At 38.5% G+C, this 26,032-nt stretch overlaps 1 protein-coding gene across 4 annotated transcripts in view; it reads left to right on the forward strand.

Annotated features, from left to right (window-relative positions):
* The window catches only part of C2H8orf34 (chromosome 2 C8orf34 homolog), a 201,167-nt gene that overhangs the window by 33,543 nt on the left and 141,592 nt on the right, over window positions 1-26,032 (forward strand). For 3 of the 4 annotated variants that reach the window (XM_086742392.1, XM_086742394.1, XM_086742393.1), the window contains exons 2-4: window positions 156-303; window positions 1,292-1,423; window positions 12,009-12,137. In XM_086742392.1, the coding sequence (XP_086598518.1) occupies window positions 156-303; window positions 1,292-1,423; window positions 12,009-12,137 (409 nt within the window). The remainder of the gene's footprint in view (window positions 1-155; window positions 304-1,291; window positions 1,424-12,008; window positions 12,138-26,032) is intronic. The other variant, XM_086742396.1, reaches the window with a different exon arrangement.

Genomic DNA, 26,032 nt, shown 5'->3' on the forward strand with positions numbered 1-26,032 from the left:
AAACTAGCAGTAGTTTGAGGAGATGGGTGTTTCCAACTGTTTTCATAAAAGCCGAAAACAAGCTTTTCCTTTATAAATGCTCCTTTACTTTTGAGAAGTACAAGAGTAGTTTATCCCACTAATTTTTTGTTTTGTTTTGTTTTAATTTTCTAAAGGAGTTGATGACCAAGCTGATAACAGAGACACCTGACCAGCCAATCCCATTTCTAATTGATCATCTTCAGTCCAAACAGGGGAACCGTAATCAACTTCAGAGAACATTGTCTGGCTCTGCTGCACTTTGGGCAGAGAGTGAATCATCAGGTATGTTCTGTATGCTGGAAAGGGCTGGTCTCCAGCATAATCTTCCCACACTTCCGTCCATGATTTCCTGGATGCACATGTACCTACTCAACAGTTACTAATTATTCTGTGGTTCTGATTATGCACAATAAATACTATTTGTCCGGGAGATACTGAATTTAATGTATATTGTTGACTATCGGCTCAGCCTGTGTAGTTATGTGGATATGGGTCAGAGTTACAGGGTGGAAACAGTCCCAGTCTCAGAGAGGAAGAGGGTGCATATAAAGGGCCCTTGATTCCCCTGCTGTCCTCTCTGCTTTCCCTTTCTCTTTGCTCTGTTTTCCTTTTCCCTCCTGTGGTGTATTTGTGCCTGAGATTAGCCTCTATTGAGGTATTTTCTTTAGTAATGCACATTTTAAATAACCTATCATTCCAACACTTAACGAGAAGACACTAACTACTTTATGAACTCCAGTGTGACTAATTTATGATTGTAGATCTTCAGAAGCATTAAAAAAATCTGAAATAATATTTGCTCTGATTCTGAAGTAGAAATTTTGACTTTGATATTGTAATACAAGCTGCCGGTAGAATGTTTGGTTTGTGTTTAAAAATTGACTGATGATCTCTTTCAGACTATAATAGATCTCAAATAGTTTCTGATAGTCATAATGTTAATTGCCAGACAAATCAACTTTTTGTTTATATCAAATGTAAAGTTTTAAGCATAGACAGTTAAACATATAGGAGAATAAATGGAGGTTAAGGACCTTTTCATAACAAAAAATAAGATATTATGTTTTTAATGAAAAACATATTAATGAATTTCTAAATTTTGATGTTTAGGAAATGGAATAAATTTAGCATAAATCAGAAATAGAAGAACAAAAAGAGCTGACTTTGCTTTGGATTAATAGGTCTTGTTTTTTCTAGATTAATTGTTTATTAAGTCTTTGAAAAATGACCCGACAAATATTATAATTGCCTGATTCAATTCTTTTAACAGAAAATAAAGGAACAAGGAGAGATTTTAGAAGTTATGATAAACCTTGGCAGGTAAATGCAAAAAAGCCTAAAAAGTCAAAGAGCGACCTTGCCGTTTCCAACATTTCTCCACCGTCACCGGAGTCCAAGTCATGTAAGAAAGCTTCACTGCAATATTAATTCATGCATGCTTCCAAATCCATAGTAAGTTTTTCTGTTGAATTAAGATTAAGATGGAAAGCAAGCTGTCAGCAGTTGAAATGGCCAGATGTATATGTTAGAAGAGTTTGATTCTTGCTTTACTTTCACTTGAATTATGAATATTTAATAATACCCCATGTTATCATCTATAGATAGAATAGAATTCTAGATAGATTAAAAACCAGAAGAATATCTGGGTGTCATGCACAATTTTATGTTCAGATACTGATTATGATTTGATGTTTTAGTTTGCATTGCCATTTTGCATGTGTAAAATCTGTTCTGTTGACGTTGGTGCTAATAACAGATTTTTTTCAGTGAGTCAGGCAATGCAAAGCTGTAAATCAGCTGTACATCAGCAACTGGCTGGAGTTACATCAGCAACCGGCTGGAGTGTGTGGAGCTCCGCCTGGGGATGGAGGAGGAGCTGACAGAGAGCTTATGGGTCAAGATTAGAGGATGGGGACGGACAGGGGACGTCACGGTAGGGGTCTGTTACAGGCCACCTGGCCAGGAGGATAGAGCAGACGAAGTGCTCTATAGGCAGATAGGAGCAGCCTCACGGTCACAGGCCCTGGTCCTCATGGGGGACTTCAACCACCCTGACATCTGTTGGAGAGACAACACGGCAGGGCACAGGCAGTCTAGGAGTTTCCTGGAACGCGTGGATGACAACTTCCTCCTGCAGGCGATAGAGGAGCCGACAAGGAGGGGTGCCATGCTCGACCTTGTGCTCACCAACAGGTCCTGATGAGATCCATCCGCGGGTCCTGAGGGAACTGGCGGATGAAGTTGCCAAGCCACTGGCCATCATATTTGAGAAGTCGTGGCGGTCTGGTGAGGTCCCTGATGACTGGAAGAGGGGGAACATAACCCTAATCTTTAAAAAGGGGAATAAGGAAGACCCAGGTAACTACAGGCCGGTCAGCCTCACCTCTGTGCCTGGCAAGGTCGTGGAGCAGATTCTCCTGGAAACCATGCTAAGGCACATGGAGAGCAAGGAGGTGGTTGGTGACAGCCAACATGGCTTCACCAAGGGCAGATTGTGCCTGACCAATTTGGTGGCCTTCTATGACGGGGTGACGGCATCGGTGGACAAGGGACGAGCAACTGACATCATCTACCTGGACTTGTGCAAAGCTTTTGACACTGTCCCGCACGACATCCTTCTCTCTAAACTAGAGAGACATGGGTTTGATGGACGGACCACTTGGTGGATAAGGACTTGGCTGGATGGCTGCACTCAGAGAGTGGTGGTCAACGGCTCGATGTCCATGTGGAGACCGGTCACGAGTGGCGTCCCTCAGGGGTCTGTGCTGGGCCCGGCCCTGTTCAACATCTTTGTTGGCGACATGGACAGTGGGATAGAGTGCACCCTCAGCAAGTTCGCTGATGACACCAAGTTGTGTGGTGCCGTCGACACGCTGGAAGGGAGGGATGCCATCCAGAGGGACCTTGACAGGCTGGAGAGGTGGGCCCGTGCCAACCTCATGAAGTTCAACCAGGCCAAGTGCAAGGTCCTGCACCTGGGTCATGGCAATCCCAGGCACAAATACAGGCTGGGCAGGGAATGGATTGAGAGCAGCCCTGAGGAGAAGGACTTGGGAGTGCTGGTGGATGAGAAACTTAACATGAGCAGGCAATGCGCCCTTGCGGCCCAGAAGGCCAACCGCATCCTGGGCTGCATCAAGAGAAGCGTGGCCAGCAGGTCGAGGGAGGTGATTCTCCCCCTCTACTCTGCCCTGGTGAGACCCCACCTGGAGTACTGTGTCCAGTTCTGGAGCCCCCAACACAAGAAGCACATGGACCAGTTGGAGAAGATCCAGAGGAGGGCCACGAAGATGATAAAAGGGCTGGAGCACCTCTCTTATGAGGACAGGCTGAGATTGTTGTGGCTGTTCAGCCTGGAGAAGAGGAGGCTCCGGGGAGACCTGATAGCGGTCTTCCAGTACCTCAAGGGGGCCTACAAGAAAGATGGGGACAGGCTGTTTAGTAGGGCCTGTTGCGATAGGACGAGAGGTAATGGTTTTAAAATAGAGGGGGATAGATTTAGATTAGAAATTAGGAAAAAATTTTTTACGATGCGAGTTATAGAACACTGGAACAGGTTGCCCAGAGAGGTGGTGGAGGCCCCATCCATGGAAATGTTCAAGGCCAGGCTGGATGAGGCTCTGAGCAACCTGATCTAGTCAGGGATGTCCCTGCTCCTTGCAGGGGGGTTGGACTAGATGACCTTTGAAGGTCCCTTCCAACCCAAACCATTCTATGATTCTATGATTCTATATATTATGAACAGATGCTATTCAAGATATGGGGGCAGCGTCAGCAGAACAGGTGTACTGCTCAGAGAGTTGCTGAAGGAATCTAAATGCACACTGAAAGAAAAGGCAGAATAGAAATTGAGTGAGTGTAGAGAATATTGTCAATGAATTGTAGAACAGAAGTAGTAAAAATAGAGGCAGCAAGCCTTAATGAAATATACTGTTTCTAGTACTTCCTGTATACTGACTATTGAATAAATTTAATTTTTAAGCTTGATTTTTAATTAATTTTTTACACAAATATATCTACAATAGGCATACCTATATATGTATACGTGCACATACACACACAAGTGTATATACAAGATCTGTTCTCCAAAATTTGCAAAATTGTATTTTCTTCTATTGACTATTGTAGCTTTTTGAAACTTTTATAAGATCCAAATTTTTTTATAACTCATAGTGTGATTAAGTGGGCCAGATGAGAACAGAGTTACATAGTATAGTGCAATAGAAGACTTGCTATCTTTCCTCTAAAAGCAAGATGGGGAAGTCTAAACTTTAGTGGAGTCGGAAAAAAATCTCCAAGTGACTACAGGAGGTCCAAATATAGCACAGCAATGGGTAAAGTCAATTGTGATAGATTTATGCAACAGAGACACTGTGCTTTTCGGTAATTAACAGTCTTGTATGGTTACGAAACCTTTTTGATTGAGAACAGATAACTGTAAGAAGTGAAAAAATAGATGTACAGGTGGCTGTGTCCCGTAGCACAGTTTTTCTCAGGACTCCATTGTCTTAGCAAGATTTATGGATTATTTTTGCTGGAAATTGAGTGTGTGTCTGTTTCTCCTTCACAAAGCACATTCCCTGCTTCAAAAAGACTGAAATTTGATCATCAGTTCCACTGTATCTCTCTTTGGACACATATTTTTAGCTCAGTCAAAAAGAACCAAGTGGATTTTAATTCACGTTCAGTTGTAAACAGAAGTATTCATGAAAGTGGTTATAGTCGCTCAGAATCTAACAGTTCTTGCTGGATAGCAGCAATTTGTGGAGATACACTGTTAGAAACAGTGGCCAAGGGTGTTGTGAGCTATTCCTGTCATCATACTGTATTCTCCTCCCTCTCAGTGCTTGCACTTCAGACTCTGTGATACGCATCAAATAACTGCCATGCCGTCTCCTGAAGATCTCAAGGTCAGTCTTTATTCCAGGTAGGGGTGTGACATCATGTCACTCCCTTCATTTGTGTGCCTACTACAAGTTTCCTGATGTTGGTCCATAGGTTGTCCCAGGAAAGGCACAAAGAGGAGACTGGGCACTCTAAACTACCAGGTCACATGTCAAGCAAGGAAATACGTTATATATCCATAATAAGACCGGACTCAAGGATCTGTCCTTGTGGACTGAAGAGCGTCTAATAATGCTAGGCTAATAAGGCTACCTGAGTCCCTAAGTCTAGCAACAGAGTTTGTGGGAGTGCAGCTTTACCCACAACAGATGAAGACAGAATTAGGATGTGCTTAAGGCAATTGGACATACATAAATACATGGCACTATATGGGATACATTCTGAGCATGCTGAGAGAGGAGACTAATGTCATTGCAAGGCCATTCTATCATCACTGAAAGATCATGATGGCTGTGGGAGGTTTTTGATGACTAGAAAAAGGCAAACATCACATTGATTTTCAGGAAGGGCAAGAAGGAGACTTTTGGGACTACAAACTGATCAGCCTAACCTCACTCTCTGGGAAGGTTATTGCACAAATTTTCCTAGGAAATGTTCCCAGCCACAGGAAGGAGGAAAATATGCTTGGGAACAGCAAGCATGGATTTATGAAATCATACATGCCTGATCAGATCAACCTGATTGCCCCCTTAGATGAAATAACTGGCCCTGTAATCAAAGAAAGAGCACTGGGTGTTTAATATCTTGACTTCAACAAAACCCTTGTCAGTCTCCCATAGTATCCTTATAACTCAATTGGTGAGATATGGACTGGATAAGTGGACAACAAGATGTGTGGAAAGTTGGCTCAACTGTTGGGTCCAACGGGTTGTGATTGGCAGCGCAAAGTCCAGTTGGAAAGCCTGTCACTAGTGGCATGGTTAAGGGACTGGTACTGAGACCAATAGCATGTAGAAGTCTTCCTTAGTGTCTCAGATGATGAGGTAGAATGTTCTTTTAGGAGGCTTGTGGGTGAGACCAAATTGTGGCACATGGTTGGTATTCAAGGTAGCAGGGCTGCTATTCAGAGTGACCTCAAAAGGACTGAGGAATGGGCTGAGTGGAACCTCATGAAGTTCAACACAGGCAAATGCAAAATCCTGCATCTTGGATGGAATAACCCTGAGCAATAGTATAAACTGGGGTCTGAATGGCTAGAAAGTAGCTTTGCAGAAAAAGATCTGGCATGCTGATGGACAAGAACTCGAATATGAACCAGCTGTGGCTGTGTGCTCTTGCAGTGCTGAAGGTGAGCTGCATACTAGGCTGCATTAGCAAGAGTATAGCCAGCAGTGGTTATTTTGCACTTTTGAGATAGAATCTGAAGTATATCATGATAAACAATGGTGTACTAGAGAAAGTCCAGTGGAGGCCTATCAAGATGATGAGAGGGCTAAGAGCATGTGATAGACAAGGAAAAGCTGAAGGAAATTGATTTGTTCATCCGGAAGAAATGAAAGCTAAGGGGAGTTTTCGTTGTTGCCATCAAGTATTACACTGGAGGGTGGTAGAGAAGATATAGCCATGTTCTTGAAGGTGTGTAGTGAAAGGACAAGAGACAACAAAAATTATACTGTGAGGGTGGTCAAACACTGGACAAGTTGTCCAGAGAAGCTGTGGAATCTCCATCCTGGGAGATACTCAAAATCAACTGGGTTGTCTGAGCAACCTGCCCTCAATAGACCAGTTTTGAGCAGCAGGTTGGACTAGAAAACTTTCAGAGGTCCTTTCTAGCCCAATTATCCTTTGATTCCATGCTTTTTTGTTTAAACCCTTTCAAATTTTTTGTCCAAAGCACTGTTTTAAACCTTGATTCCTCCTATTTTAGTGACTTACTCACCCCCGCAGATGTTTGTTTCTACAGCTCTTTGAAAACACTTTGTGTATTTGAACTACTTTTTTTTTTTAAATTGCTATCACAAAGGCTGGTTTCAGCCATGTGCCTTTTTGCCATATCTTGCTTCTCTTATTTGCTGCCAGCAAGCATGTTCAGAAGCCACTTATTACTCTGTCAGACATGCAGAACATACTCGGTTTGTTTTGTGCCTTCAGCTTGTACCTCAAAACAGTTTTGGGTGTCGTTGTACATTTTTTCCAAAGCACCTCCAAAGAGGTGGTAAGGACTCACCTGAGAAACGTAATGTTTTGAGCCTGCTGAGACCTAAAGATTTACTCTCAGATTTGTGTGTAAAACAAACAAACAAACCCCGATGCCCAACAACCTAAAAAGCTGCCCAAAATTGCCAAAACAAACCCAAATTTAATGGAGTCCAAGTGTAATATGTTTTGTTGCAGAGCTTTTGTTTTATGACTGTCTTGTTCAAATCATCCTGAACTTGGAAGTTTGTTCAGAACTGAGCATTGTCATTTTATAGGAATCTTTTGAAACATCAGGAGAATATTTTTTTTCCATCAGTAGAGCTGATACTGACTGCAGTATGCATGTTATTCCTGCACAGGTATATCTTGCTTATGCATTCAACTTTTTTACTGGAAAAATACCTTCAGTCCCTCCTCCTGCCTGTTACGTTCTGTCACACCTGCTACAAACACATAAACAAGAAATGCTGGCATCTAAGGGATCTGACCACTGGTTTGGTGTGTGGAAAAACATAATTAAGCAGAAACTGCTGCTGTTGTCTGGCATGGAAAGAGGCTCAAAGCTAGGGCTCCGTATGTGTGTGTTTGTGTGCATATAAATATATTTAATTAAATCTTTAGATGATCACATTCTGTATTTGAAGAGGAATTAATATGGAGACTTCTAAATAGTTTGTGAAACAAACTTCTTGTTTCACAGCTGGCTACTTTTAGGCAAAGTGTGTTGATCTCTTCTGCACCTCCATATTAAATCAGATCATCCTTTCACTCTGCTTCAGTTCACCATTCTCACTATATCCCATTTACATTTACAATGTCATGTACTTCTAGTTGCCTTTGTTTAGTCTAGGACTGTAGACCATTGTTCTCTTAGCCTTTTAATATCCAGATATTGTGTACCCCAGTTTGGCTATATTATTGAAGAACTCTATTCTGAATGCTATCGTGAGATTTAAATACCTGAGTAATTTTATGCTCCATAATAGCACACATATTTTTGTTCTTTGATATATAAGGCAGTCATAGAATGTATTAATGAAATGTAGGATTTAATGAGCAACTGGTCTGATTCTGTCTGCAAATCATGTATTGAAAAGACACATATATGTAGATAAAAACAGTACTGACCTTGTACCATCATTCAGTAGAAAATAAAAGTCTACTGATTTGTGATAGACTGCTTAACACATCTATGAATGAATCTGATGTGCATTTGTTGGGGGGAGTGTACCACTAGAAAATTAGAAATACCAGAAAACATATCTTTACAGTCTTCTAAAATGAGATGGTGAAATCTCAACTCCTTAAAGGGAAAACATAAATATTTCTATACATCTCTATGATGTAGATGTAATAAATTTTCTGAGTTGTAAGCAAATAATTTCAAGAGAAAGTGTTATATAAATCTCTCAAATAATGGAAATGAAGTTGAGGCAGGTAATGTGATGAGAGATTTGAAATTACTGATACGATGATTTTGAGGAGTGAGTGAGTACAGTAAAGTAAGAGAAAGATCAGAAGATTATGAAAGGCTTTTACTAAGTGTATAGTGACATATGCATGGAAATGATATATGATAGACTTCATACATACAAAAGAAGATAATGTATTTCAAAAGATCTCAAGGAAGGGTCATATGGTCTTTATACAGTTCTGCATGCTTGATGCAAAACCATTTATTTGCAAATGACCAGTCCTTGTTGATCCTGCAATTGGGAAGATACAAGTTTATATTTTAAAAGCATTTGTAAGCAAACAGAAAATGAACCTTGAAAGGAGAGACATGTCACATGATGTAATGGGGAAGATTTTAGTTTTAGTATCCATTCATTAGTTGGAAGAGTAGGTAAATAAGAAGAGCTATGTCTTCTCTAGAAGTAATAAAAATTTTAGTCAGTTATAATTCTGCTTAACTTCCCCCTCACTTTTGGTTCAATAGAATGAGCCAAACCCATTGTTGAAACAAATTCTATTGAAACTCAGAAATATTCCATTACAGCATATCTGGTTTGATGCATTTTCACTGAGGCACAAAATAGTTCACTGCAAAACAGGCTATACCACACCAGCATGCAGAGCCAATTTCCACCATGTTTTCAACAGATTTCCCACCATCCAATTAGTGATATGCAGTTGAAACTTCCTGTGTTTGTGGGACATTTCTCTGAAACTAGGAACCAGACCATTTTCTCTTGGGCAAGTTTCTCCACTTTCCAAGGGTAGAGTCTTGATACTCTTATTTTCCTGGTGCAGGTTGGTCCATATACTCGGTAGCTGCTGATTGTGGAAGCTTCAGAGCTGATGGACGGAACTTACGTTTGTTTCATTCAGCTTCTGTCCCATGACAAACTTTATTTCCAAATTGTATGGTTTCTCAAAAATTCTGTCCTTTGGTATTTTGAAACGTGTGGTTTCTTTCAAATTAATATGATATGATATCATATTCCAACTTGTTGAAATATTCTGCAGCGTGGAATCTCTAAGGTTTGGTCATCTTTGTACATGGTTTTACTGTGCTAAATTATTGTCTGTTTGTATTTTGGTGGTATTGTGAGATTTCTGTAGTGTGGTGAATTCAGTATAAACATGGAAACGAAAGTCTGTCAAACTGCTGGTAGGCTAGAGTAAGTGATGCTGTGGAATAGTGTTAGTACAATGAAGGGAGAAGATGAGATGGCTGAACAAGCAAGCAGTAAAGGAGCATGTGATCTCCATGTAAACAAAGGTGATCAAAACCAGAGAGACTTCGTTATAGAATTTATTTTCTAGTTTACTAAATATTTATATTTACAGTTAGTAAATTGTAGAAAAAATATTAAATAGAATATTTTGTTTTCTGTAAATAAGAAAAAGGATGAGAAATATTGAAGTTAAGGTTTTTAATTTAATTATGCTAAGGTCTATGAATAGAGGCAATTTTTGGTCACAAAAAAATTGAGATAACTTTTAATGAATATAGTGGTTCCTAAACCAGGGAATTATAAATTAAATGATTGGCATTTAAAAGGTATCGACAAAAATTATAACCTGTCCATCTGAGTAGAGGTTAGTCACTACTCTAATACCATAAGGTCTGTATCTATTCACCAAGAGCCACCATAGCTCGTTATTTCCATTGTCCTCAGAAGGACATTTATGACTTGTCTTTTTTGAACACAAAGCAGAACTGAACTCTGACACTCCAACTTGCCCCTCTCTTCCCTTCTGCTTATTGAGGCTTCCTGTGTTTCTTTCCTCTTACTATTATCTCTGTAGGTCCTTGTTCATGTCTCCTTTGTTTTCTGTCTTTGAGAATGTCTGTAATTGCAGTCTGATGTATTAACTTTGCTAATACTTAGCCAGATTCCTGAGTGGGTGTTACAGATCAGAATATACTCTGGCTTCTCAGACTCTATATAGATGTATGATTTGAAAATTACTTGGCTTATATCTACGGGAGATGGAATCATGTTCTTTGTGACAGAAGGACTTAAACATGTCATTGTCCCATTTTCTTACCTGGAAGAGATGGCTGTTGACATAACTCCAACTGTCCCTTATGGAGTTGATGCAAAGTAGAGTAGATTCTATATTCACATAGAGGGCAGTCAGCAATAAGGCAAATTTTAATAGCACGGTTATTTAACACATTTTGTAATAGCTACCAGAACTTGAAGTCTGAGCATAGTTTCCCCATACCACCATCAAAGCACTTTGAAATTCCAAATTATTGTAAGATACCACTTATTTTTTTTTTTTGCACAATCTGTAGGAGTCTGCAAGCTTCCTTCTTAGCATGTAACGAAAATTAAGTTTGTAAGCATAAATTAGTTGACTGCTCTCAAAATAGTAAATAAAAATTTGAAAGCTGGCCAGGATACATTGGCCATTATAGGCTTTGTTTTTGAAGCTATTTTTAAGTGAGTAGTTAGCAACCATTGAGAAATGCAACTGGTCCTTTCAATTTGGAATGTGGACTAGGGATCGTCTTCTTCACACCAGTATGTGCAGTTCTCAACATGGTAATGCTGTGTTTGGGAACAACCCAACAATTGCATTTTGTGGTGAGGTCAGCAGATCACTTCATTCAGAACACTAGCAAGAAGAATGTGTTAAACTGCATTTCCAGGGACAGCATAATTTTTGTTTTAATTTCTACAAATTTTTCAAAATGTGGGTCAATGCGGCTCTGTTCATTGTGGGTCCTACGTATCTCAGAAATTCCTTTTCTTCTTCCCTGCCATTGTAGGTAAAGTTAGCTCAGCAGTTACGAAACTGTTATTTTAAAATTAAATCAAAGATTTTTACTCAAAGATAATGAGTGGAAGACTATAAGCTCAGGACTATGGTTCCCTGAAGATCGGATTTGTTTATTTTAAGTATCGAAATAAAGATTATAGGCTGTACAGCATGAACAATAGATATATATTTGATTTCACTGTTATAATGAACTGTTATATACACTGTATGTTTTTTTTTTAAAAAATTTGTATATACATGTTGTTCTAAAAGTTATATCTAAAATATTTATTTTTTCTTTTTGATAAAATGACTAGCCTAGCCAAAAGTACCAGCTACTCGTTTTCATTTTGTAATTTTTCCTTATTGACCCCTAGGACATGCGATTCTATTTTGATGTAAATAAACTACCTTCATGTGCAATATTTTTATTACCTTTTTCTGTTATTGCATTATTTTTATATTTTTAATGGTTAATATTAATTATTCCTGTTTGCCCACTAATTCAGTCACAGGAATCTTCCCAAGTATGCATTGGTTCATTGATGTTTTCATTTTGACTTCACATTGAGCAAGTTCAGTATTTCCAGCTGTTAAAATAGTGTAAGTTGAGTAATTTCCACTCGAGGTACTTGAGCTTGTAAACTCGTTGTGCAGCTTTTTTTCTGCTGTAGGAATCTGAAGTATCAAATCTAAACTTCGTCTATATATCTGTGTATATTTAGTGCCAAGGTCAATAGAGCATCCTAAATGGGATTGGAGGACAAAACCGGAGAACCATGATTTTGATGAACTAAATCATATTCTTCAAGAGAGCAAAAAACTTGGAAAAGCCCTTGAGAATCTATCTCGCAGTAAGTTGATTGATTTTAGTTTTTTAATGTAACCATGCAGCCTGAATTGTAATTTGGAAGTATATATCAAGAAAGTGGTCTTCCATTCAATTAAGACCAAGTTAATTGACATCAGCAGTTACATTCCTGTTGATGAGGTTTACAGAATGTCTGAGATAATTTAGCAGCTCTCCTGCTGACTGAAACTACTTCCCCTGCACCTTCTCTTTTGTTACATTAGTTTTCTGCCAAATTCTGAATTGTCTCGTAACAACACAAGAGGCTTGTTTAAGGAAAATGGTGGGAATATGCAGCAGTCAGACTGCTGCTTTGGGTGGTAGCAGTTAGAATGGATTAACCTTTGTGAGACCTTAACCTTGTTGATGGAAATCAGACCTATCACTGAGAAATAATTAGATATTTTGCATCTCTGACTTCAATTAATTCCTTCCAGCTTTCAAAAACAATTCAAAGAAATATTTTAAAGCATCTGAAATAAATACTCAAAAACCTGGTAGCCAATTATTTCACAACAAACCCCCAAGTATTATCCCTTAAAAGACAGTCAAACAGGAGTGTGCTTAAAAATAGCATGCTTATGTAAGGAGTAGCTCTCAGGATTACTGGATATGATGAGGAATAGCTTTTTTTTTCCTTTCTTTCCTGTAGAAGAGAATTCTAAAGTACATTGGTGAAAGCAAACACTACTAACAATTATCAAAGTATGAAAAGTACTCTCTGCCATGGTACATGAAAACTAAGTATAATATGGTCTTTGAGACATTTGAATGAGAAATACTTTTTCTCCTCTCACTAAATTTTCTCCTTTGCACTTCTTGATTCACTGGAGAGATTGCAGATGGTGAGGTAAGAAACAGACATGAATGAAAAGTGAAAGATCTCTTTTCTGGAGAATTTTGAGATTCAGCATTTTTTCAAATTATGCCAAATATTGTAAGCCAGTTTACCCAAATTTCTTCTCTCCCAAATGTTTTAGGTTGATCACATCAATTAGATTCTCAGCAATTTTAAAATTTATATTAATTATAGTGGTATAGTTACAGGGTTCTTTTCAAATACATTTCTAGTAAATTGATCTACCTGCCTCTAAGGAGCTAAACCACTTCCGGAAAGGGTTTCTGATTTGCAGCCCCACTATTGCCTGACCGTGTTACTGTGAAGGATGCAAGTCTGTCATTTTCAAGCCTTTAGCCTTTAGAGACTTGTAACCAAGCTTAACACAGCTACAGAAACTTTTTTTTTTTTTTTTTTCAGAAGGGGTTATTTATTCACGATCTGGAGATACAAACCAATCGGATGTGAGAGTTCAATAATAAGACACTAAATCCACTCTTCAATTCTACATCTTTGTCTTTCTTTGTGAATATTGTGTAGGTTCCACTGAGCTCTGGCTTCCTTATACCTAAAATAGAGTTTGCAACATTCTGTACCTCTCTTTGCCACAGAGTTTTCTAACTGGAGAGCAAAACACTGCAGCTCTTCTGGGTCCTACACTTGCACTGGAGGTGAATGTACCTAGTCAGTGTTGTTGGAGTCAGGTTTTTGTAGGGTTATTTCACAAATGAAACATTATTCATTATTTCTTGCTAGTACTTGACATTTTCTGATTATTTATCAATACAGTATAGAATTTTAATCCCATCCTCCAGAGTGCTTTGAATCACTTGCAGCCTGATACTAAGTTCACTTTCATGAATATGCTCTCTATTTCTTCATCCAGATCATTAATGGAAATATTGTCAGACCTCTTCATGATTCCATTTCAGATCTGACAACCAGCCCTTGAAAGCTGCTCAGTAAGTGCTTTTTTTCCCACCAGATACTTATCTACCTTGCAATGATACCACTTGGAACGTAATTCTCTAATTTGTTTACTGGAGTATCATCTAGGACAGTAAACAAAGTCTTATTATAGCTGAAGTATTTTATATTTTACATCTACTTCCTCTTATTCACTAGGCAAGGTTCCCAGTTGAGAAAGCAATTAGACTGATTTGATGCGATTCGTTCTTGATAAAATCATGTCGTCTGGTTCTTATTACCTTTCCTGTCCACTAGATGTTGATAAATTGTTTATTTAACAATTTTGCCAAATATTCTTGCTGCTGTCAGATTTAGGCTTGCTGGTTAGTAGTTTCCCATGTCTTCAGTTTTTCTCTTCTGAAGAAAGGTACAGTATTTGCCTTTTTCTGTCCTCTATTGGATTTGAGGTTTCTTCAGCTAGTTAAGTGCTCTAGAGTGAATTTCACAAGATTCTGCCAACTTGAATTTATCTAAGTCATCAGAATATCTTTCAACTTTCCATCATCTGGCTTGCAGTTTTTCCTCTTAAAATCACTAGTGTTAAGCATCTGGCCACAAAGAATTTTTTTATAAAGACTGAAGCAGTGTAAATATTGAACACTGGGATTTCTTTGTATTATCTGTTATTTGCTTTCTTCCCTTCAGTGTAATAGTTCTGTATTTTACTTTGTCCTCCTTTCCTAGTGTATTTGTAGTATCTTTTCTTGTGGCTTTTTTAGTTCTTTGATAGTTGTTGCTCATTTTGTTCTTTAGCCTTTTTGGTTGTATCACTTAAATGCTTGTATCAGATTAATTCTAAGCGGTCTGTCCTTGTTTCCAGTTTTTGTACTCTTGATTTTGAGATCATTTCAGGAAATAAATCTGTTCTGTGCTGTGATTTCTTAAGTGTTACAATGATATAAAAGTTCAAAGTGAAAAATGTGATAAGTTTGGAAAAAAAGATAAGGTGTAATTTTGAAAATAAATGTGTTTTATTCTTCCAAAGGCAGAATACAAATTGCACAGAGAAGATATCGTAGAGGGTTCCAATGAAGAGACACATTTAGAACTTTGAAAGTATAAGACATGTGAAACTCATTCTGTGCTGTACTCAAACAAGCATCCCATGTAGTGAATTTCACAAAAGCCATGACAAGGTACTGAAGCTGCCTTCTCCAGTGTTAATGTTTGTTTTGGGCAGGCTAGTCAGTGATTTTGATTCTACAATCAAATCCATAAAATCCATAAGTCTAATACATTTGACACTAGTCTTGTTTCGAAGCAATATGGGACAGGCACCGGGCTCAGCAAATAGTTGAGTATGCAAATAATCACAACATACTATCAATGGCTTTTTACAGCACACTTTCGTTTCATTCTTCAGTGTTTTAACAGGGAAGAGTGACACATTAAATCAGATGTTTGAAGTTAAATTAATTTTCCATCAAATCCTGCAATTAATTTTCATTTTTAAAGATGAGCTTTGGATCTTGTAGTGGGTTTCCAGGGCTTCACTGCCTGCTATGCAGCTGACACAGCCTGTGAATTAAACTCTAGTTTCTATTGCTTCATTCACTATGCAGTCTAGATATCTGCTTTGAGACAAACCTGTGCACTTCTCACAATGTTAGAATTGTCTGAAAGCTTTGGAAGGTGAGGTTCAGGCACTTGGATGTCTGGTCTCTCCTATGTTCAATCCTCCTAGTGATTAAAACTGATCTTCCTTATATTTGGAGCCCTCCTCCCAAGCCCCACATGTGGTCAATTCTATGCTGCAGTAGATCTGAGAAACCAAAAGTGGCTTCACACTCAATGTTAAAAGTATCTTATGAGTTTTGAGAAACTGCAGAAGAGTATTGCCATAATTCTTGTCTAAATGCGTTGGAGCTTGGTGATTTAAGAATACAATTTTCCAGAGACCTATCTACATGGGAAACCTGGTTCTGGTTTGCTTCTCCAGTCAGCTATGTGTCATTGAAGTGGATTTTGAAGTATCAAGTAAAATATTTAGGGGAAATTCTGCTTTATGAAGCAACATACAGGAATATACTGCATTTCCTTGTGCATATTTAGTTTTCTTCGATTGCAAGGTCTCTCATCTTTATTGTCATGGTCCTTCTTCCTTAGCTGATCATAAGTAGGAAAAGTTCCACGCTATTTCAAATTTATGCTCTTACATTTGCCTTTTAAAGAGAGCTAAATCTCCTGTATAGCTAAGGATCTTGCTCATGAATATACCTGTTTTCACCCCCCTGTCTTCTGAGGATGGAAAAATAGATAACAAGAGATGGAAAATGGTGAATTACGAGTGTTTTGAGTAGGAAAAATGAGGACTAAATCAGCAAGAGCTTGCTGCAAAGTAGGTGTGAAGTCTGCCTGCTTTGTAAACAGCTTTATATATTTTAATGAACAGTTAAGGATTAGAGTGCATATTGAAAATGTATGTGTATTGGGTGTTTCAATTTATACATGGTAACAGCATTCAATGACACTTTCCATGATACTTTTCCATGATTACATATAGCCTTTCAACAGATAACCACCTTGTTAGTAATGTTTGAATCCTTGTTAAGGCCAGGTGTGTACTACGAATTGGAGGGGAAGAAACAAATTTATCGTACTTTGAATTCAGTGGACATTCTGAGGTCAGAAAATGCTAGTAAGTTAACATTAACCAAAGCTATTTGGGAACCAATCCAAGCCAGTTAGTTGGAGGGAATACCAGAAATAATGGTATCTAGCTATAACCAATAGCCAAAAAGTGCTCTTTGTTTCTTAATTTGGAAGGGAAGTAATTAATAAATAAATAATCAGTAAATTAGAAAGTTATCTGCAGTCTGGTAGGAAATATTGCTGGAAACCATAAAGAATCATAGAATCACAGAATGACTGAGGCTGGAAAGAACCTCTGGAGGTCATCTGGTCCAACCCTCCTGCTCAAGCAGGGCCACCTAGAGTCAGTTGTCAAGGACCATGTCCATGGCTCTTGAATATCTCCAGGAATGGAAGATCTCAGAGTCCCTCTGGTGTATCTCAAACAGTTATTTCTCATAGTGTTAGAATCAATTGATGTTATTTATGCGTAGCTTGAGAAGGACAAGCATGATCTTACTCCTTTAAGAAAAAGATAAAATAGTGAAACATAAAAGCCTATGTTCTGTTTATCTTTTACGGGGAAGGAGATAAGCAACAAGAGTAAAACTCTCATAACAATAAGGGTAGAACTAGTTCAAAAAAAGATCAGAATATATTAACAAATCACTAAAATAATGTCCTTGGTTTTGTGGATCAATCTGTGAGTGTGTGGGATGTGAGAAGTTTTTATACATCATGAACTACTTTTAGCACTGCTTGAAACACATTAGAATGGGGTTTCATTTAGAAACTTCTGCACTATAGGAAATATTCATGATTTACATTCCAGTTATGGAAGATGTACTTGAATGAATTGCCACTAATGTTTATCAGACACCACTGAATTTTCCCATTGAAACCAGCCATTTCTGATGATAACTGCAAACGCAGACCTCCATGACATATAACTAGGCTTTTATCCATTGTCTCATGAAGGGCATTGTTTTAAGACATAATACTTCAGTATTTTTTTCAGTCATATACAGTAGTTGGTCTCAAATGGACTTGAGGCTTTAAAAATGACGTATCCATAATCTGTTGAGGATCCAGTCCTAAATGTGTTCTGCTAATTGAACCACGAAACTAGTCATCAGTATTCTGTAGGGGGTTTTTCCTTTCTTCTGTTCAGGCTGAACTTTAAAATCATGTTATTCTTGTGTGAGATCAATGTTTGTGATTTATTTTGAGATCAACGTTTTTAGATAAGCTCAATCAAACCTTTAAGGAAGATAATTTTATCTCAGTACTGCATCTATTATCTGATACTGACTTTGCTCATAAAATCCATTTGCTTTTAGTGTGATATATGAGTAATAATACAAAATAATAATATTTTCTGAGATTGAAACAGGAAGAGTGTGAACATAATTATTGCTACTCAATTATAAACTGAGGCTTATATGGCCTGTTACTTCGTTTACAAGTATCTTTTTCCTACAGAAGTTAAATTTTTAATTACCTTTATGGAGGTGTTTGCCATTCTGATCTAGCCTACTTTAAGTTTCAGGACTAGAGTCTCTTTTTGAGTTACAGTGTCCTTTTCTGGAATAGTATTTGGCTTGCTAAATTTTCCCTAATGCTATTACAGAACTGGGATTTGTGTGACTGTCATCTGAGATATGGTACTTTCTAATTCTTAGAAGAAGGGGGTTGGTATTCGCGGGTATTAGATGGGTGAGCTATGACTCTGTCTGTGGCTACTGGCCGTTGTGGACCACCCACCTTAACTGACCAACTGCAGCGTACACCTTTTTTCTAAAACCAAGAGCTCTGAAAGATTCTGCAGTGTTGATTATTCTCTTCTAAGATGACCTTGGCCTCGGAGAGTGTCTGAGACATAATATTTGGTGGTTACTTTGCATTTTGTTTCTCTCTGTTTGCCTAATTCATTACTCACCAAACCTAATCCTGAATCTTGTATTCTCCATTCAAGCCACTCAGAAATTTGGGTATAGAAATGCTGCAGGTCTAAAGCACAGATTCTTTTGCTGAGGATTAATTTTTTTTTTTAAAGCCGCCATGGGGAGGAGAGATTAAATTCATGTTTCCTAGATAGTGATTATACTGATGTATAGTGTGCTGGATGTTAATCATAGAATCATAAAATGGTTTGGGTTGGAAGGGACCTTTAAGGGTCATCTAGTCCAACCGCCCTGCAAGGAGCAGGGACATCCCCGACTAGATCAGGTTGCTCAGAGCCTCATCCAACCTGGCCTTGAACATTTCCAGGGATGGAGCATCCACTACCTCTCTGGGCAACCTGTGCCAGTGTTCTACCACCCTCACTGTAAAAAATTTTTTCTTAATGTCTAATCTGAATCTACCCCCCTCTATTAAAAAACCATTACCTCATCCTGTCACGACAGGCCCTACTGAACAACCTCTCCCCATCTTTCCTGTAGGCCCCCTTGAGGTACTGGAAGACTGCTATAAGGTCTCCCTGGAACCTCCTCTTCTCCAGGCTGAACAGCCCCAACTCTCTCAGCCTGTCCTCATAGGAGAGGTGCTAGAGGTGCTCCAGCCCTCTGATCGTCTTTGTGGCCCTCCTCTGGACCCTCTCCAACTGGTCCATGTCCTTCTTTTGTTGGGGGCTCCAGAACTGGACAGAGTACTCCAGATGGAGTCTCACCAGGGCAGAGTAGAGGGGGAGAATCACCTCCCTCAACCTGCTAGCCACATTCCTCTCTTGCAGTGCCTTCTAGATGACACCGTTTGCTGTGTTCTTTATGGCTGGATGTTGGGAGGAATATTATCCTAATTCAAGATGGATACCACAACAGAAACTTGATACAGAGTTGTTTAACAATATGAGGACATAGAATCATAGAATAGTTAGAGTTGGAAGGGACCTTCAACGGTCATCTAGTCCAACCCCACTGCAAGAAGCAGGGACATCCCTGACTAGATCAGGTTGCTCAGAGCCTCATCCAGCCTGGCCTTGAACGATTCCAGGGATGGGGCCTCCACCACCTCTCTGGGCAACCTGTTCCAGCGCTCTACAACTCTCATTGTAAAAAATTTTTTTCTAATATCTAATCTAAACCTACCTCCTTCCAATTTAAACCCATTACCCCTTGTTCTATCACAACAGGCCCTACTGAACAGCTTCTCCCCATCTTTCCTGTAGGCCCCCTTGAGGTATTGGAAGACCGCTATCAGGTCTCCCCGGAGCCTCCTCTTCTCCAGGCTGAACAGCCACAACTCTCTCAGCCTGTCCTCATAGGAGAGGTGCTCCAGCCCTCTGATCATCTTTGTGGCCCTCCTCTGGACCCTTTCCAACTGGTCCATGTCCTTCTTGTGTTGGGGACTCCAGAACTGGACACAGTACTCCAGGTGGGGTCTCACCAGGGCAGAGTAGAGGGGCAGAATCACCTCCCTCGACCTGCTGGCCACGCTCCTCTTGATGCAGCCCAGGATGCGGTTGGCCTTCTGGGCCGCAAGGGCGCATTGCCCACTCATGTTGAACCTCTCGTCTACCAGCACTCCCAGGTCTTTCTCCTCAGGGCTGTTCTCAATCCAATCCCCGCCCAGCCTGTATTTGTGCTTGGGATTGCCATGACCCAGATGCAGGACCTTGCACTTGGCCTGGTTGAACTTCATTGGCAAGAACCTCATTGGCAAGAACCCTGAGGTTTCAGTTCAATATGCCTTCACACAAAATCTCTGAGTTACTTCTGGAGGAAGGTTGTCTGATTTTGAAAGTTGCAAAATGACTCAGTGTAAGTAAAGGAAATAGTATAAGAATGTCTGTTACGACAGTCAATGATAAATCTATTATAAAGTTTCTACATAGAAATGACTGAGTTGGTTTGTTTCTTGTATATGTATTTTCTGGGGGAAATGCTTTGGTGGTGATGGTGTGAAATAAATATTTAATTTCAATTTACCTTGTGTTTAATACATGATGCAAACAGGCAGAGGGACTAGAATTTACTATGCTGCTAGCTGCAGTATGGCATGTGGTTTTGCCATGGGAAATGCAAGTGTATCTGAGGAGGCCTGTCCCACTAGTGAGGGAACATACGCTTCCCCTTTGTTCATGCTCAAAGCTGCAGTATTAATAATGGTAGAATAATAATAATGGTGTAATAATAATGCTGTTTCTGTCCAGGAGTTTGTTACAGAATCTGGGATGCTCTAGGAGACTGACAGTCTAGCCATACACAAGTTCCCTGGCCTAGACCGATCCTGAGAATTAATTTTATCAAGTTGATAGATTTGCAATGGGGGTGTCCTAGTACGTCTAAACTCTGTGTGTCAAAACCTGTATGTCAGATCCAGAAAGCTTTGTTTGGCAAGTAGGAAAACTGGCTGTTGGGAGCTCTGTGGCCATCTTCTGGATGTCTAGGAAAATGCATAAGCTATTTGCTCCCATTGAGCTGAATAATGGTAGTCCGGTATACGTTAAACTAGTAGCATTTTATTTTCTTATGACTAGGTACACATTAGACTTGTCAGATGTACATTGTACATTTAGAAAAATGTAATTTTTTAAAAAAAATCTCAACTAATTTTTATTTTGTGTTGTCTCTTCCTATTATTATTTAAGGACCACAAATAAAAGCAAAAATGGTAGATGTCTCTGAAGTTTCACAACTTTCATTCTTGTCAGAACACCTGTTCTTTAATTTTAGGTTTGTATAGCATATGAAGATATTGCAAGGTTTTAAGCTACTGTAAAGCTCATCAAGAGTAATGCAGCAGGCAGGGATTTTATGACTTTCCATTTCAAAAAGACCTGAACTCCTATGGTGCCTGCTGTTTTGAAAATTAATTTTATGCTGTTGAATTGAGAGCATCGAAGTCTAAAAATCACTCTTCAAAGAGGAATAATAGCATCGAGTGGAGAGGCATTAGCTCCTGGATTAATTGTATTTGTTGCCAGAGAGCAGTAAGAAGTAAAATGCTGCTGCTGAGAGCTGCATGTGAAGGAGCTAGGCGTTTTTAAGGCTTATCGAATAGCTATTAACAATGTTCATTTTTCTTTTGAAAGAAAGTTCATTTCCTGGTAAGATAAGCAGAATGTCCTAAGAAGAAAGTCTTTTCTTTACTGTGGAAGATATTAATTCTAGACTCAAAAGGGATTTTTTAAAAAACATGGTACAGATACATTTTGGGAGGTGCCTTTTTCCTCAGAGAAGGTGCTACAATGCTGTAATGATCATCATCTTTATTTCTCCATTCTTACTATTGTGCTGCTGCAGATTGCTGAAGGGATAGAAGGTTTAGAACAGAAATCTAAGATAAACGTATAAAGGATGGTTTTATATAGGTATGGGCAATTTAACAATCCGAGCTCATTTTAAGAAAAGACATAACAAACAACTGGTTTAATATTTTAGGTATAAAAAAGCCATAAGGTATATGGCTAAAACAGTGAGATGTGCTTAATGTAGGCATGATAATAGTAGTTAAAGTATAATAAGTTGTGTTGTTATTATGTCTGGTAGTCATGTTTCTTTTAATCTCAGTGTGCCAGACCTTTCTTGCAATCAGAGACTAGTACCTTGTTCTTCCAATTCTCTTAAAAAACCAAGCTATTGACAGGATAAAAGAGTTCCAGTTAAGAGAGGCTATGCTAGCATGAACAGCCCCACACCAGATTTGTTCCTGATGAGAGATGGCAGTAGTTGTGGCTGTGGAACATTTCTGAAGGACTGTGAAAGCATATTCAGACCAATTACTTTATTGTTCCAGCACCCCTACAGCACAGAGGGTCGTTAATCTCAAAAGTAGAAACAAGTGCCCTGAATCTGTCTGTGTAATTCGCCAAACAGCAGAGTGTGATGCCTGATCAAAATTCAACACCCTTAATTACTTGTAAAAGGGAGGATTTTTAAAGATATAAAATTGATAGTTAGGTGCCTAACCAACTCCCACTGTGAACCTTGTCTGTCAGCCTTAGTTGATGGTGGCAAGCAAACCTCTCACACAGTTAGCTGGAACACTGCACTTTCTCATTGCAAAAAGTAAGAATGGTAGGACTGTTGTATAGTTGTCACTCATAGTATGATATAAAACTACAGCAAATGTTTTCTGTGAGAAACAACTGCTATGAGAGAAAGGGTAAAGCCATACTCCTTTCTTTCTCAAGGATTTGTCTTTGACATCAGAAAACCTTCCCCAACAAAGGCAGGAGAGAACTTTTTCAGCAGTCCTCTTCCTATCTGCTGCTCAGTGACTTAAGGCAGAGCGATGATGAAGCAGCCATAAAATTTCCATTCTCTACATTCATGATCGTGCAGAGTAAGGCTTTAAATGCTTTAAGCTTAGGGAAGTCAGGAACAGTTATTCCTAATAATTTATATTCTAACAAAGCCACTGGATTCAAGCTTCAGCAAACTAGGTGTGTCAGTTTTTCTGATGTAAGAGCTTTTTGGTGATTAGGCATAAGTTGTGATGAGAAAAGGCTACAGTCTGAGGGAATGATTAAATGGTTAGGTAAAAACTTTTTAGTATATGGATACTTTGGCAACACTTACGGATGTTTTGCCTAAACCTGAAACATAGCTGTTTCCATATAAAGTAATTTCATGGAATAGGCTGTCCCTTTGTCTCTAGTACTCTGTGTTTTTTACAATTATGTTTTCCTATTTAGCCACAGAGAAAAAAATGAAAATAACTGTACAAGGTACAAAAAGCACAACTAATTATTTGTTATCAGATATACAAAGTATGTGAAAAGGTTTTCTTTTTGAAAAACACTGATCTCTGGATATTAGCAATTACATAAATTGGAGATAGCAACCATTTTTACCTTTACTTTGTAGAAATTAAAGAGGTTTTTTAAATTGTCCATGTATTACTTGAAAATAAAGTAACTGACAGTAACTTATTTGACTAGCAAGAAGTCAGGAGTGTGCTAACGGTTAAGGGAATAACAGAAATCCTAAACACTCTTGTATGATAATTATGACTATCTCTAGTTGCTTTCTCAGGATTCCAGATTAAGATGTTTGGGGTTTTTTTAATGTTATGGTAATAGATGCAATGGGTTTAATTTCTTGAGGAACTACTTTGTGACAACTGGAGCCCATATCATTCCACTTGATATCTACACCCCAAAAATTACCTCACTGTTGTGATTTTCTGTCTACTGCACACGGAGTGCAAGTCTCCACTCCTCCCAGGTTCAACCATGGTATTTTGTCAGTTTGGCAACTGCAAAACAAAATTGATAAGAGTGGGCCCACTAAGTGTATGGTGCAGTAGTGTCTTGGAAGAAAACTAGACGCTTTTTTGCTCCCATTTTTTTATAGGTTACTTTATTCCAGTCTCTGCTAATGGAATTGTATTATCAGTAACTAATGGAGTTTTGTTTATGTTAATGAATCTGAAACCATAACATAAAGATCTGTGTGACTGACAGTATGGTGAATCCTGCCTCCAGAAGAATCACCATGCCAAAATTACTTAAGAAGCTCCATACAAAATTTCTTCCCAAGAATCCTTTTTACTTTCTCTTGTTGCCACATCAGAGAGAAAGAGATAAAAAGAGTTTACAGGTTTAATTCTGTGATTGCAAAGATGAAAGTTTTCTAAACTTTTAAAATTTTATTTTGGCAAGATGTCCTCAGAAACTGCTATCTCACTATGTGCTTATTAAGACATACAGTTAATTTTGGTGTCTTCCTACTGTTTGCAATTTAGTAAAGATGAAATTTGGGGCATTCTGGTCAATTCAGTTAATTAACTTAATCTTCTCTAAATTCAGAGTAAATTCTGGGGAATCAATGTGACTTATACAAAAAAGTGTTTTACTAAAAGCACTCCCTTAGACTGTGGATGTTTTTCAATATTTTTTTCCCCATTTGCTATTTGGTACTTTCAGTACTAATCTGATTAGCAATATGGGCAGTTGAATAGTAAAAATATTTTGCAATGGCTTTTTTTTTCAAACAGAGTCTTAGAAATGGCAGGGTTACCTTTTGTAGTTTCTTTTACTATACTTGAAAACAAGTATTTTTAACAAGAAAGCACAGGGAAAAATTACTTTTGCATCTGCTCCAAGATTTCAAAGACCCGTTCACAGAGCATCTGTGAAAGCAAAAAAAAAGGGGACCAACCTCCAATCTTCCAAATGGGAAATAAACCCGTATCAAAACAAAATGTATCATCTTAACATTATGGGAAATTACTGAGAAAAGTTTGTCTCTTTAGGGAGAACATGTGTGGTTGTAAAATGAATTAACCTTGATTATGCAAAATATGGCCAATGTGATGGAGAGCTGGTAGGTGGAAATTAGGTTTTCAAAGCTGAGATAAAGAGAACCTTGAATTATGTTTTTACGACCTCCAGGAGTGCTGTTATCTTCTCTCTAGAACCCCATTGGTGACTGAAGAAATTCATAACACATTAAAGCCCTGTTGAATAATTCAGGTTGGTGCAACCTGCTGGTTGACTAATGTCCACACCTACTGTGTCGACATTAGTGTAGGGTCAGGGCTAAATAGAAGTCTGAAGTTACTAAAGCAAATTAATTACTGTGATTGATAGAAGGGTCAGGCAAAATGGATCTTTTTCTATATAATCTACTTTATAACTATTGAATGACTGAAAACATTCTGTTAACTCCTGGCCTGTTTCTTACATGTTGATCAGGTCTTAAAATTATAATTGGAGCTCTCCTAGCACTTCAGTCTTTTTGAAACAAAAATTCCCTGGAAGAATTTACCTCGATAACATGACACGAATTAGAAAACAACTTTAAAGTGTGTGTTCTTCCTATGCCTGGGCACTTCTCCACTTTATTTTTACCACCAGGAGATGCTTTCCTTCGGCTTTTGAATTAAAGTTCTAACCTGAAATGTTTCTTATCAAACCTCACAGGAACCTGGGAAATGCTTTACTTTCAATACGTCAAAATTGTCAACATGATAGCACTGAATGTATGATTACTTGATCTCTCCATGTGATATGACAGAGGTGTGCAGATGCATTAAAAATTCTGAGACCAAGTGTGCATATTCAATGTGCTACCAGATAGTCGTAATTAAAAGAGTTAGATGATGTGATGAAAGCAAGCATAGGAAGGCCTCAGGCAGACATCAGCAGAAGGGACAAGAGCAAATAAACGAGTTCTTGTTCAGGGTTTAGAAAAAACTGTTTTGCATTCTGTTGTGAAATTTTACTTTGAGATTTTCCTCTCTTTAACTTCCATCTGTTTTCATGGAATCATTTCTACATTGAACCATGAAGAAAGAGAGAAGAGTCATGTCCATGTTGCTTTGTAATTGCAGCGTGATGTTATGCATGCTGGTCAGGGCAAGATTTGCATAATAATGTATCCATATGTAAATATTAAGTTGCTAGTTTAATTTTAGAAAGCAGGTAGAAGTATACTTAAGCTCATTGTCACTTTACTGTCACATCTGCTGTTTCCATTTTCATAGGTTTTTTTTAAACTCATTTTGATAATATTGCAGCTGAGGAAAGTTAAGAGTATATTGTTTCCAGACAATTTCACTAATGGAACAAA

Source organism: Chlamydotis macqueenii, chromosome 2 (assembly GCF_036417535.1).
Source record: "Chlamydotis macqueenii isolate bChlMac1 chromosome 2, bChlMac1.mat, whole genome shotgun sequence".
Classification (NCBI taxonomy): Eukaryota; Metazoa; Chordata; class Aves; order Otidiformes; family Otididae; genus Chlamydotis; species Chlamydotis macqueenii.